The 15,127-nt window shown below is 47.1% G+C and overlaps 1 protein-coding gene across 4 annotated transcripts in view; it reads left to right on the forward strand.

The window, feature by feature from the left end:
* SECISBP2L (SECIS binding protein 2 like) overlaps window positions 1-15,127 on the forward strand; it is a 989,501-nt gene that overhangs the window by 488,148 nt on the left and 486,226 nt on the right. For all 4 annotated transcript variants that reach the window (XM_078684798.1, XM_078684797.1, XM_078684799.1 and 1 more), the window contains one exon: window positions 6,438-6,521. In XM_078684798.1, the coding sequence (XP_078540924.1) occupies window positions 6,438-6,521 (84 nt within the window). The remainder of the gene's footprint in view (window positions 1-6,437; window positions 6,522-15,127) is intronic.

Consider the following 15,127-nt stretch of genomic DNA (forward strand, 5'->3'; position numbering starts at 1 on the left):
ACCCACGATAAAGAACTGGATTAATAGCTTGATGTATTGTGATGTTACGAGTGAGCTATTTGCAGAACTACAACCCCCTACATCAAGGCCCAAAGATATATGGCAACCCCTGCGGGAGTATCTTAGAGAGCGAGACACACGGAACACCCAACCAGACTTGGAGTAAATGTCTGTCAATGTTATTCATAAGTGCATACACCTTTTAGTGCATATCCTGATGTTGGACTGGAATATAGGAAATGCATAGAGGAAGACGTTAAACTGCCCGACCTAACACATTCAACAGTGACCTCAAAATAGGAATATAGAATGAACAGACTGTCTGTTGCTCAAGAAAGGCTGGCATTGAACAATTATACTAAACTGTTATATCTGAACAAATATTGTGATGCATGCAATGTGTAAAATGTGACCATAAAGTTAAAATAATAATAAAAATATATATTTTTAAAAACCTACAGTTGACTGGTTCAGTGAGAAATTGACCATGCTCAAGAAGAAATGTAAGCACCGTGAGCGCGCATGGTGTAAGAATTTTAATCAGACCAGCAACAAGGCATATTTATCTGCTTTAAAAACCTATCATAGTCTTATCTGGCAAGTGTGGTGTGAATTCTATGCTAATAAAATTGAGTCGGCTCAAAATTCTGTTAGGGAAATCTTCTCTATTGTTAAAGGGCTTACATCTCTGGATAGAGTCTGTTTCAAAACCTTCATCGGATGAGAGTTGCGATACGCTTGTGAATTGTTTCTCAAACAAAATCGCCACCATCTAATTCTTTCCCAGAGGTGGCTAGAAATGTCCCTTGTCTGGTTGCGTGGTTTAAGCATTACAATGAAAGCAACCACCTGTTCCAGTTTAAACCCATCTAAGATGACGAACTGCAGATTCGTATGTCATCAGTTAAGTCTGGTTCTCCTCTCGACCTGGCTGCTCCTGGCATTTTGGAGCTCCGAGCTACTGAACTTCTCCCTGTATTCAAAGAGCTGCTGAACAGCTTTTTTATGACTGCTCAGGTACCCCAGAACTGGAAGCATGCTTCTGTCGTGCCATTGCTTAAAAAGCCTACTCGTGATTCTGCTATTCTGAGAACTACAGGTTGATCTCTCTGCCTCCCTTCCTGTGGAAAGTGGCAGAGAAGTATATCAACCGGCAATTGTCAGTCTTTATTGAGAAGAAGGATCACTCTGGATTTCGTTCATGATATAGTACTGAGTCCGCTCTTCTTTTAGCATCAGAGTGCATGCGCCAGACTATGAACAGAGGGGACACCGCAGCTTTATTGCTGCTGGATTAAGTTCCCCCTTTGACACCACATCCCAAAGCCAGCTATTAGAGCAGTTTGGGGCTGCGGTGTAGGCCACAAGGCCTTAAAGTGCTGGCATCGTTTTGCATGGGCGCACTTTCCACGCCCCTTAGAAGCCCTTCTGTTTTAAGGTGGCTACTTTGTCGCAGGGAGTCCCACAGGCCTCCTCGCTGAGCCGTATCGTATTCAATTTATATATTAGCCCCCTGTCAGATATGAACGTGGGGTATGGCTTTGAAATGATCTTATACGTGGACGACACTCGGTTAATTGTTACCTTGTCACAGAACTCTGCCACTGCTGCCAACTCCTTGAGGGCTTGCCTGTCAGAGTTGTCCAATAGATTGTCTGTAGTTGAACGCAGCCGGAGGTCCTGATTATAGGCAGGCAGCCTTCAATATTGTCCCTCGCCTGCTGGCTGCAGTCTGTAGGTTTCTTCCCCAGCCTAAACCCAAGGTTAAAAACCTTGGATTTCTCTTTGGCAACAAACTCACAAATGAGAATCAAATCACAGCCTTAGCCGGCAAGTGTTTTGGAATGCTTAAATTGCTCAAAAACATTATTCATCTTTTACCTATACTGGCCCAGAAGACTGTGATTCAAATGTTTGTGGTTTCCCATCTAGACTACTGCAATGTCCTCTATTTGGGAGTCTCTCAGGCTAGGATTAAGAGAGCGGGTTAAAAACTCAGCGGCTTATCTACTGCTTAACCTCTCTAAGCGTGCATCTATGGGCACAGCACTTCACTAACTGCACTCCCTCCCAGTGGAGAAGTTCCTTTCTTTCAAAGCCCTGTTTCTAATATAGGATTTTCAGGTAGACTGGTCCGGCTTACCTGCATCCTCTTCTTACTCCTTATTCTCCTAGGAAATGTCTCAGGTCTTCAGATGCACTGTTATTGCAGGTGCCCAGAGTTGAGAAGGCTCGCTCTGGTGAAAGATCTTTTAGCTTTTTTGCAACTAAGCTCTGAAACTCTTTCCCTTTGCAGCTGAGGCAATCTTTGTCAGTGTCTAGGTTTCAGAAAAATCTCAAGACTTGGCTTTTCAGATAGGTTTGTTCCCTGAGTCTGCTATCACTTCAGTTGCCTCTGACCTTTTAGCACTGCACCACTCCTTTCAGGAGTAGCTATGTGCTTTATAATACTAATTTCATCATCCATTCACTACAGACGACTCCAATCTACGCCGCTCAAATCTACCCCACCCCACTCCACCCCACTGCACTCAACTCCTATTTATTCCACTCCTCTGCAATCTACCCCACTCCATCTACCCCAGACCAATCTATCCAACTCCACTCGACTCCAGTCTACCCTAATCCAATTCATTACAATCTACCCCAATCTACTCCACACCAATCTACCCCACTCTGCTCCAACCAACCCTCTCCATCTACCCAAATTCAACCCACTCCAACCTACCTTACTTAAGTCTACCCCAATATACCGCACTCTACCCCACTCTATCTCAATCTGTCGCACTCTACCCCAATCTACACCACACCACTCTGACCCAAACCACTCCAATGCCCTAGTCTACCCCACTCCAATCTATGCCACTCCAATGACCCACAATCAATGTACAACACTCAAATCCACTCCACATGTATCTACCCCACTCCACATGCATCTACCCCACTCCACATGCATCTACCCCACTCTACTTCACTTCAGTCTACCCCACTACAATCTACCTGCATGTCTTAGCATCTCTGAAAACTTTATCATAAAAAGAGCATCTATAAAAGAGTGAAACAAAAGCCGATTTAGAAACTAGAAATGAGGAGACTTTGCAGTGCAGGCATCAAAATTTGTGCCAAATTTTAGTATGCTTACTACGTCATCTTTTCAGGTAAGGAGGGAATAAAAGACAAACTGGATAGAAGTAGTGCTGCCTTTTGACATTACAAAGAAAATACCTTTGCCTGTTTTGTTACTTATTGTTGAATAACTTAATTCTCCTGTTAACTCCTGTAAAATGCACACTGTATGTAGAGTCGTCTCCAGGAGGGCAAGTTAATTTCCTATTTTAAAGCGCTCACACTACTTTTCAGAGCAAAAACCCTTTGTAATGTGATTTCATTTGTGGCCTTTGTTCCTAAGAGATGTAAGGCTTGCTCTAGTAGAAGAATGATTTGTAGCCTTCCTTCTGAAAAAACGCTGGTCATCAACATAGCCTACCCCTCATGCATCTTCTCCCTACGTATGCCATCTAGAAATAATTCTTCATTGCTATGATGTTTTACGCATCGTATTTCATTGAAGCTTACTTTTGGGCTTCTGCCTGTTCCACCTAGTAATCTTAACGTGGTTCCCAAAACGTTTAGAGAAGAAAAAGCAATGGGTGCAGGAGTGTAGGAAGCTGGCTTTTTATGTAGTGTACCAAAATGAGATACATTATGTAGAAATTCCAGGTGACCCTTATTGATTTACAGGGCTTAAATTAATAATCCCAAATGCTCTCTTTTGTGGTAGTGTGGGTGAGCAGTTTAGGCTTATCATAGGGTGAGTTAAATATTTGTTGTATACATAGTCGATAAATGAGACACGTACAAAACTAATGTAGAAAAATAACAGATATTTTTACATAATTTACAAAATGCCAAGAACTTCATAATTGGGCAAGTCCTTTACATTTTACAGTAGAAAATGACTACTGTCAGATTTGATGCCTGAGCCGCAAACGCTGTAATGTTAACCTATGGGAGAAACATTCACTTCATAGGGTCACTTGCAAATTACTTTTACAGTACTGATCTTCTGGACTTACGGAAAGTAGGGACCACTCTCCTTAGAGCCACCAGCAGTTTTGGTTTACCTGCCCTGGTGTGTCTCGGTGCAGTCATGCTGGTCGCAAGGGCAGCCTCGAAAGCTACAGCTGAAGTCAATGATGAAACCTGTAAACAGACAAATAGTGCAAGACACAGGGTTGGCTCGTATTCGAGCTGTGGGGTTCGAATACAGAGGTGTTTTAGCCAGGGGGTCACTAGTGTTGAGGCTCTTGCGTTCGGTGTCGACCTGTAAAAGGTGACAAAACAGGCCAGCTGGGCCACTCTCCATGCTGGCCCCAGAGATGCTGACGTCTGTCTAGATTGGACTACAAACAAGCCTTGGCTGCTGCAACAGGCCTAGTAACCCAGGTATTAATACATGGTGGCTCCTGTGGTCAAGGGTTTCCAAACTTGGTGGGGAGACGGATCTGACCTTCTGGAACACAGTGACCTCCTCCTGGGTGGCTGTTACATCAGTGGACCCAGTGGTAAGCTGAACAGTAAACCGGATGTGGCTCTTCTACTTCAAGGAAGATGCTGTTGGGTTGGCAAAGTGCTGGCGGCCCTCCGAGGTTTTTGGAGGATGCACAGCTGCAGGACTTGTTAGGTCTTTGCAATTGTCGAGACAGGAGCAGGCAGGCAGGTTTGGCACCACGTCTTTTTTCTTGCGTCAGGTGCTTCAACGTTCCTGTTGTCAAGGGGGTCTGCCTAAATACTGAATTTAGGTGCATTAAGGAGCGTGAAGGATAGTAACCAATGGGCTATTCACCCTTAGGGTCACCACACCCCCTAAATGGCCACTACCTGTGGGGAGTGGGCATAACCCAGTCTCATATTTCCTAATTCCACCAAAATCAAGATGGTGAAACCCTTCTTTCGTGGCGCACATACGATGCCCACATTAAGGGTGTGACTAGCCAGGTGGTGCAACAGGACTGCTTGCAAAGCTAAGTTAATGCCTGTACTGGTGCCAAATGGGCCTTCGGGCAGGGGGTGGCATCTGCAAGGTCTTGGAGAAGCTGAGTTCACATATCAAAGGCAGGAGGGGCTTTCAAGCCCCTGTACTTGATATACTAAATCACTAGCCATCCTGCTGGATGAGGTGTGAACACCTTCCTCCAGGGCAGGCATTTTTTCTGGCCTCGGAGAGCGTGGGCTCTCACCTGGAGGGATCAGAAAAATGTCTGTGGTGACAGGCTGGACGATACTAGTCAGCCAGCACACTAAGAGGCTGGTAGATTTTCAGGTGGCACCTCTAAGGTGCCCTCTGGGTGCGTGTTTTTATAAATCCATCACTGGCGTCTGTATGGATTTATCAATACAAGGTGTTTGATGGCAAACACCATGGGTTTCAGTAAAGCCATCATGTAGCTGAAGAACTCGTAATACCAGTGCCCAGTACATATACTTAAGATGGCTTCCCTGTTCTCCTATACTATTTAGCAATTGAACTAGACAGCACAGGGGCATATCTGCCCATGCAGATTTGTCCTCACATGTAATATACATCACCCTGCCTTAGGGCTATACGGCTTGCTGTATGGTTGACGTACATTGATTGCATGCAGTGTCTGTGGGCATGGCACACAGGATGTGTGCAATTTGGTGTTTTCAAATTTGTGTGCACCATTTCACGCAGCCTGCAGTGGCAGTCTGCATGAGTTTGGTGGTGGGTCCCTTAGGGTGGTGCAATTCATGCTGCAGCCCTTAGGGACCATCTTTAGTACCTATGCCCTAGGTTCCAGGGGTACCATTTACTACGGACCTACAGAGGTACTAAAAGTCTTACCCAGTAGGGGCACATTTGAACAGTTTCCTTTTTTTTAGGAAAAAGCACAGTAACTGGGGACCTGGTTAGCAGGAACCCAGTGCACTTCAGTCAGAATTGCATCAAATACAAGGCAAAAAGTGGAGGTTGCTTTGTCAAAAAGGGGCTCTTTCCTACAAGGAGTTAGAAAAATATTCACTTTATAGCAATTCTGCTACTCTCAGTTCAAGTTATTCCTTCTTCTCAAACCCCACCCTACCATTTCCATGGATGGGTGAACATGCCTTTCTTCAACTTAGCTTGCTTGATAAAAACATTATGTAATTGGGTGGGAATGTATTGTGATCTACAAGTATGCACAGTACCTGAGTATGTGGAGGTATCCTTGTGGCAGATGGTTTTAAACTGACGCCATCTGTTGAAGAAACTTTAGCTGGTTAGTCCTCTGGTTTCAGGCAATTAAAACAAGTTCTTTGTTCTTTATGAAATATGTTCATATAGCTCTATTACCATGGCTATCTGATGTAGTAAATCTATAAGCATATGTTTAGTTTTAATTAAGTTACTTCCATATTTGTTCCTCATTTCATAGAATGAAGATGAATTTCCTGAGTTAACAAGTGACGTCCGGAACACAAAGAATGAGAACACCCAGGCAAAAATGACTGGAAAAGTAGTAAGTAAAATGTTAAGATACAGCAGCAATGAAATTAGATGCACAAGTCGTACCCTTTATATGGGTTTAATTATTTACCCTCAAGGACAGCTACATATGTCAGTGCACAAATATTTCCAGGTAAAATCACACAGATGGCATTTTTAGGAAGTAACCCTAATTGGATTTTAAACCCACACCACCTACTCCCCCTCACCCCAGCACTCCTCAAATCCATTCTATCACTACCCTTTGGATTGGACGAAAATTGGGAACAATTTAGAATTTACAGCTAGAATATGTGGTGGTTCCGGATTGTCAGGTGATCTAGATTTGGAGGCTCTTAATGCTTGTTCAGAATCAGACAGTGACAAGGGCTTGGACTCAAGTAGAGAGAAAGCAAATGTTGAGAGGAGGTTGACGGTTGCTGCTCCATTCCCATCGAATCCAGGGGGCTATTAGTTACTGTGAGTGCCTCCACAGTATCGTTGATTTTGCTGTCAAAGAAATCTGATATCGGTCAGCATAGCTTTGGAGACGTTTCTATGGGTATATGAAGTGGTTGAGTACATTTGTTCACTAATTTAAAAACCTCTCTGGGCCTGCAATCCGTTTCTGCTAAATGTTTAGCAAAGAGGTCAGCGTGAGCCCTTTTAATAGCTAGATAAGGTTTCAGTGCACTTTTATGATGTTCTTTGTCTGCCGGTAAGTACTCTTGCCTCCAGCTCCTTTTTAATCTCTTCCAGAGCTTGCGCCGATCCCTAAGTTCATCATTGAACCTAGGGGCAGACAAGTGTTTGCTCTTAGCTGAGCCTGAACTCACTTTCAGTGGAGCCACTGTGTTTACCATATATAATAGCCCATCAGTCCGATAACCCGAGAGCCAGTCTCAATATCCCCTCTTAATTAAGGGGTCTTCGAGCATAGAGTTGCTATTATCAATTTGGTAGATATTTTAGACCGTTTCTGTTGGGCAGGGTTGGAATGATTCTTCTGCCTAATAAACCTTAAATCAGCTACCATGCAAAATGAACTGTGGAATGGCCTGCCCAATCATTCATAAGAATGTCTTAGACTTCTATCTGATCGTTTTAAAAAATATGGTCAAGAATGTGACCGACTGCGTGGGTGGGACAGTGTACTAATTGTTTCATGTTACAAGAGGACATAGTTTCAAGGAGTAGCCAACTGTGTGGAACCATGGTATTATCCAGGTGCAAGTTCAAATCTCCCAGCAGGGTGAAGTTGGAATGTTTGAGATAGTACTTGAATAGGCATTCATCTATGGATGCCAGGAATTCTCCAGCAATACTGGGTGTTCAATAAATTAGAATCCTGCCTAACCTGTTATTGGCAGCTTGAGACCGACAAAAGCCAAGTGATTCACCCCCTTGAAGGCCTGTAACCTCGAACGAGGAGCATCTGAGGTATTGTTTGAAAACAAGCGTTACCCCTCTTGTCTACCCTGTCACGGTGTAGCATACTGTAGCCTTGTGCAATCGCCATTACAAAAGCTGTTGCCGAACTCTCGGATATCCAGGTGTCTGTAAGGAACAGCACATCAAGCTGCTTTTCTATGAGAAGTTCACTAATGTGTAGAGCATTTTATGCAGGATCGCACATTAATTAATGCCGCCCATTTCTCTGGATCTGTCCCGTGCAAGTATGTTTAGCCTTTATTGCCATTTGTAGTATTCTTTAACCCGCTACAACTCGGAACAGAGCTATAGAAATACCACATTTTGTTCTAAGGTTTCTCGTGGCTTTCCATGATTCATAATATGCTTTTGCTTCCGTTGCCCTGCTCGGACGAGGATGGGCTCCTATTCAGTATTAAAGCTATGCATTTTTGTTTCTTAAACTGGTCCAGCAGTTTATTCCCGGGACTGGACTGAGCCAGACTGTTTTGAGGACAAGGCGCTTCCACTGTATTAAACCAGAAATAACTATAAAAAGTGAGGAAGATGAGAGAGTGGAATGGTTTCTTCATCAATTAAGCATTTTAGTGCACAGACCAATTTCTATACCTTTCTTTTTCACCATTTTCATTTCAAGTTCTAGGGCAGGAAAGGTGACTGTCCTGCTTGAACATGGGTGTCTAGCCTAAAATAGCTCTGCAGACTGGGCTAAGTACATCGCTATTGTACTTGACTCTCTGGAGGGCAAACGGTTCAAGGTCCCTCAGGCACGTGTTGTGGCAGGTAGAGACTCTGAGTTCAAGCAGTCAAGCAATAGACGAGTGACTCTCCAGTTTAGTGGGTTTTTCTTTCAGCGAAAGATAAAAACTTTAATCTCATCACAACACTCATTTACATATGAAATGTGCAGCACTACAGGGAGGTTATTCCTCAGATGCTCTGTATGCTTTGACTTGCCACTTCTTGTAAGGATTGAAATAGTTGCAACCAAAATATGTTTGTGAAGAGAAAAGTCAGTGTTTTGCTCAGACGTTCGTGTCACCTGAGGTAAAGTGCACCCAGTATATCCAAGGACTGGTATGAAGATTTCAAGTGCACACTGCAAGCAGTTGTGCTTTAAGTGGCCTGTTCAGTCTGTCCAGCTCTTTCTCTATTTGATGGGCCGATGTAAGTGTAGTGACACAGCCAAAGATGCAACGATCAGGCAGGCACAGCAAAGACAGAGACCCACCAGTTTTCTGTTCTTCCTCTGTGGTGGTCACTTTTGTGGGCAATCTCGTAGGTTCACATTGACCTATCTTGTGTATACAGGGAGACCAGTCCTCCCTCCGCCGGCTTGAGCACTTTCTCACAGCAGTCCGCTTCTTTGTCCACTCTTGCCTTTAGACTTTTTGGCTGGTATTGTCATTAGGCAGATAACGCCTCTCAGAAAAGTCAATCCTTGACCCCACTCTGCAGACAGGCAGCTTCCAAGGCCTCAGGCAGACTCACAGCTCTCTGGTATGATGCGTAGGCTTGAGGTGATGCTCCCTCACCTTTAGTAAACTATCAGCCATGGCTCAAAGCAGCACATGGTCAGCGACTAGCTGCCGCCCCCCCCCCAATCTGGCACCCAACACCAAGGAACGTGGACACGAGACGTGTTTACTCTTTGGAAGGCGGGCGCTAGTCGCCCGGCCGTATTTATTAAAGTATGAAATTAAAAAAAAGGTTTTAATTGCATAATCAACAATGAAATACAAAAATCAGCAGGACATTCAATTATACAATCGTTATCAACAAGTTTGAGAGCCTGACCTTAACAAAACTCTAATACAAGTTGTTACTAGCTTAACTAAACATCCTATCTTGATTTTTGTACATTTCTGGCCATATGGCAGGGTCACTACCGGTGTCAGGTCCTACAAGCGGCGCCTTCCCCCTAGAAGTGCGCATGCGCAGTGTTACCCCGGGAATTGCCCGGTCTACGCCCCAAACTCCATTTACCCACTAAAGGAGGGCCCTTACTCTGCGCCGGTGGCGTCATGAGTCCACGCGCGCGGGGTGGCTACCAGCCTAAGGAAAGCGTGAACTACTCCTACCCGCGCTCCTTTGCATATTACCTTGCCCCTGGAGTACTGGGAGTGGCCCGCAGGCTCCTCCCCCTGGGCGGGAACCTCCATAGGATGATGCCCGCCCCCTCAGACCTCAAATATGTGCTCACCGATAATGACCTTACCGCATGCCCCATACCTAATAAATACGACGACCTATGGAAAAAAGTCTAAAGGACAACTACACTGGCTAATAAAGAACAGTATTCACGCATAGCTAAAAGGGAAAAAAGGCCTAACGACACATGGCATAAAATTACACTTCGGTACACGCATGTTGCTCATAATCACAATAACTACGTATATCTACAAAGGAAAAAAGGCCTAAAGACACACATCTTCAAATATAATTCACTTCACACATCATTTTCTACAAAGGGAGAAAAAGGCCTGACAACAGATCACCAAATACCACAACAACCTACTCTCTCCCCCGGTCTATACCTATGAAACTTACCATTAGACCGGACATAACGCTGCTTAAACTTTGTACCAAGGGATGGTGGGTGGGAAACAAAGAAGCCCCGAACGCGGGGCACAACGTTCAGCGAGGGAGCGTCCAGGGACAAGGGAGTCTCCTGGGCGCTCCCTACCTCTTATTCCCGAGGGGCCGGGTGGCCCCTCCTCACGCCCGCCCCCCCCGACCCGGAACCAGTCCATTGATTCCGGGTCAAGAGGGGCGCCGGCCAATCGGCGGTGGGCCGCGCCCCCAGGGCACGCCCCCACCGTCGAAAGACCCGAGGAGAGAAGGGGTGAAGCGGTCGCCGCGCCGCCATGCGTGCGGGGGGGCCGAGGGCCCCCCCTTTTCACATGGTCAGCGACTAGCTGCCGCCCCCCCCCCAATCTGGCACCCAACACCAAGGAACGTGGACACGAGACGTGTTTACTCTTTGGAAGGCGGGCGCTAGTCGCCCGGCCGTATTTATTAAAGTATGAAATTAAAAAAAAGGTTTTAATTGCATAATCAACAATGAAATACAAAAATCAGCAGGACATTCAATTATACAATCGTTATCAACAAGTTTGAGAGCCTGACCTTAACAAAACTCTAATACAAGTTGTTACTAGCTTAACTAAACATCCTATCTTGATTTTTGTACATTTCTGGCCATATGGCAGGGTCACTACCGGTGTCAGGTCCTACAAGCGGCGCCTTCCCCCTAGAAGTGCGCATGCGCAGTGTTACCCCGGGAATTGCCCGGTCTACGCCCCAAACTCCATTTACCCACTAAAGGAGGGCCCTTACTCTGCGCCGGTGGCGTCATGAGTCCACGCGCGCGGGGTGGCTACCAGCCTAAGGAAAGCGTGAACTACTCCTACCCGCGCTCCTTTGCATATTACCTTGCCCCTGGAGTACTGGGAGTGGCCCGCAGGCTCCTCCCCCTGGGCGGGAACCTCCATAGGATGATGCCCGCCCCCTCAGACCTCAAATATGTGCTCACCGATAATGACCTTACCGCCACAGGCCAGTATTGTTAACCGACGATCTGGCCTCCCCCTACTAGCCCCTTATCTAAGGACATATCCTCCTACCCCAGCCCTCTAGCCAAGCCCAGATATTGTCAGCCCATAGGACATTACCCTCTTCTGTTAGGTGAACCCCGTCCTTCAAGTAAAACTTTTGACCCCAAATGCACCCATGAGGTATTGACTGTAACAAGGGGGTTCGGAACAACCTATCCAACCGTGTGTTGATCCTCTTTACCGAGTGATTCAACGCCCTGACTGAATCGCCCCCCCGCCACTGAAGCCGAGGTATTAGTTGTGACCATACTAGTGTGCACCCGGGGCAGGTCCTAGCTATCCAACCCGCCGTCGAGATAATCTCCTCAATCAAGATGCGCCTGCCCAGTGTTGCCAAATCGTTCTCCCCAAGGTGAAGTATCACCACTGACGGTGGAGGCCGCTGGCGTGCTAACAGCCCCGTGAAGAATCCCCTAAACTCGTGAAGACACAACCCTCCTCTGCCAAAGAACATGATACTCAACCCTAGTTGTGCCGCCCTTTCCTTCTTGTCACCTGACAGGAAAACACATTCCGCTCGCTTAACATATGAATGACCAACAATCCAGACATTGTTCCTTGTTGTTTCCTGGTCGCCGCTCCGTGCCGATGAATATTGGCGGTGCCCGACGACAAATTCCTCCCCTGCGTAACAGGTCTGAGAAACTGTAAAAGAGCGGAAAAGAGACCAAGCGTGAGTGACAGGTAATCATAGCATGTCAATCCGAACATAACGTTTATAGCAGTCTGACGACCACCTCCCAATTGTCTTCACTCTTTCCACTGGGAGGCCCCCCGCCACCGCCTCAGTTGCTGCCCCAATCCTGAAGGAATGAGATCCAAAATCTCTAGGATCAAGACCCGCTTTTGTGACCCCTATTTCGAACACTCTCCTGAATTGATACCTGGTCAAGGGGCTCCCGTCGGCGTGACAGAGCAACGCCCTGCCTGCTGAACCGACCAATAATCCCATGAGTGATTCCACGTGCCTTACCGGGCAGCACGGGTTGTCGGGGGCCCGTTGCAGAACTATGGTGTGACCCCTAGCTTCTTGATCGGTCTTTGATTTCCGGATAATCACCCACATGGTGTCACCCCTTATCGTCACCCCAGCCTTCTGCAAGCCACCTAGTATGTCAGCCTTAGCTCCTGCCACAAGTTCACTAATTCTCAGTGCCCCATAAAATGCCAGGGAGAATGCCGCCCTAAAAAGAAGCACTTCCCACTCTGAGTTACAGACAATCTCCAGCGTGCCCAGTAAGGCTGTGAGCCGGGCCAACCCCATGGGCTTCCTTCTATCTTTCTGGTGTCCTTGAATACGGCGCCACCCCCTTAAAGCCTTGCGTATCATAAAGGTATTGGTGGGATCCCGGAAGCCCCTAGCTTGAGCGAAGAATGACACCGCTGCCCTATGTCTGGTTGCCGCTGCTACTGAGCGCCCCTCTTTGTGCATCCATTCTAAATAGGCTGCAAACCCATCCTCCTTCGCCCAAAGCACTTCCCACTGTGGCCCCAAAAAAGAACAGTAAGACAGAAACGCCCCTTCGTAAGCCGTCTTGGTCCTGGGGGCTAGGCTAGCGACCACGAGGTCTTGTAATCTGGGGCACCAATCTGCCAAAGTACTGCTGGGAAGTGTGCTGGCGAGGGGTCTGCTGTGGGGAGATGTTCCCTGAAAACCTGCATTTTGAAGCGAGAAAGGGCGTCAGCAGCATTGTTTAAAACACCAGGGACATGTTTGGCTCTAAAATTAGCATTCAGCTTAAGGCAACGCAGAACAATTTCTTTGATCAGACGAAGTATGAAAGGACACCGCGCCCCCTGCTGATTGATACATTCCACCACCGTCATGTTATCTGACCAAAACACCACTGATTGGTTACATAGGTGTTCGGGCCAAACCATCAGTGCCACCCATATTGGAAAAAGTTCCAGGAAGCCAATGTTGCCTAGCAAACCCCATGTGTTCCATTCCTCTGGCCATTGTTGAGCGACCCACCCATTCCCTAGGATGGCACCAAAGCCCACACTACCGGCCGCATCGGTCCATAGTCCTAACTCCGCTGATGTAGTGAGCGGGCCGGGCCAGACCACCCTACCGTTAAAATCCTCCAGGAATGCCATCCAAATAAGCATATCCTGGCGAATTTCAGACGATAGGCGCGTGCGGTGGTGCTTTTCCCTCAGCCCCTGCATCGCGTGCGCGATGGAGCGAGAGAAGGGGCGAGCCATTGGGATGATTCTTAATGCGAAATTCAATTGCCCCACCACCTCCTGTAATTGCTGCAAGGTGACCTTCTCCTTCCGGAGGCATAACTGTAGCGACGTCTTGAATTTGCGCACCTTGTCCTTAGGTAGTCTAAAACATTTCTCCATCGAGTCAATCTCGATGCCCAGAAATTCCAAGCAGGTGGTCGGGCCCACCGTCTTCCCAGGCGCAAGCGGGACCCCAAAAGCCCGCATGAGCACGCAAAATTCCTGCAATGCCATTGCGCACTCCCGAGAACCCGCTGCACCGAGGAAGAGGAAATCATCTAAGTAATGCATGACCCTTTGGTGGCCTGTCACCTGTCTCATGGCCCATTCAAGAAATGAACTAAACGTCTCAAAGTAGGCGCAAGAAATAGAACAACCCATAGGCATGCATTTGTCCATGTAAAACCTATCTCTAAAGGTGAAACCTAAAAGATGTTGGTCTGCCGGGTGGACTGGGAGGAGGCGGAAGGCGGACTCTATGTCTGATTTCGCCATCAGCGCCCCGGGTCCAGTGGCCTGTAATAGGGTCACAGCCTGATCAAAAGAGGCGTACTTAACACTACAGATATCTTCGTCTATGGCATCATTCAGTGAGGCCCCCTTTGGCGCTGATAGGTTATGAATCAATCTGAATTGCCCCTTCTCTTTCTTGGGGACAACTCCCAGTGGGGAACACACAAAGTTGTGTACTGGCACTGCAGAAAAAGGGCCAGATATCCTGCCTAAGGAAAGCTCCTTGTCAATTTTGGCGGCCACAACAGCCGGATTGTGTGTGACTGATAATTGATTTCTACAGTGCGCACTGCCTGTGTATCCCCCGGCCGGGATCCTAAAACCTTTTGAAAAACCTTCCTGGAGTAGGGTGGCCGCTTTGTGGTCAGGGTATCTGTTCAAGAATGGGATCATTGCCACCACATCCACTGGAGTGGGGGGGCGTGACCGGTCTGACTTATAGTGGCCTTCCCCTACCCCTCTGTCCCGTGTTACCTTGCTTGGACCTACAGGTAGATTCTGGATGAGAGGGGTGCCCACAGGAGGCACATGCATGCCTAAACTTACACGCGGCCCTTGTGCAGGTACGTTTATTAAAATCCCAGCACACTCCTTTCTTCTCTGGCCCACCCGCCCTAATTTTCCCAGGTACTTCACTCGTTTGGGGGGGCCGAAAGGGCTGCTGCGGTCTAGTGAACACCCTGCCCGCACCGAACTGAGGGGGAGGTGCAGTGTCAGAGAACTGTTTGTGCCAGGCCAAGGAATCTACCGAGTCCCATGGTAATGCTCTATTGAATTCCAATGCCTTCCTAAAATTTACATCATAACCCTTCCATGCTTCCCCAGAATACTGTTGACTCCACCCCAC

Source organism: Lissotriton helveticus, chromosome 3_2, assembly GCF_964261635.1.
Source record: "Lissotriton helveticus chromosome 3_2, aLisHel1.1, whole genome shotgun sequence".
Lineage (NCBI taxonomy): Eukaryota > Metazoa > Chordata > Amphibia > Caudata > Salamandridae > Lissotriton > Lissotriton helveticus.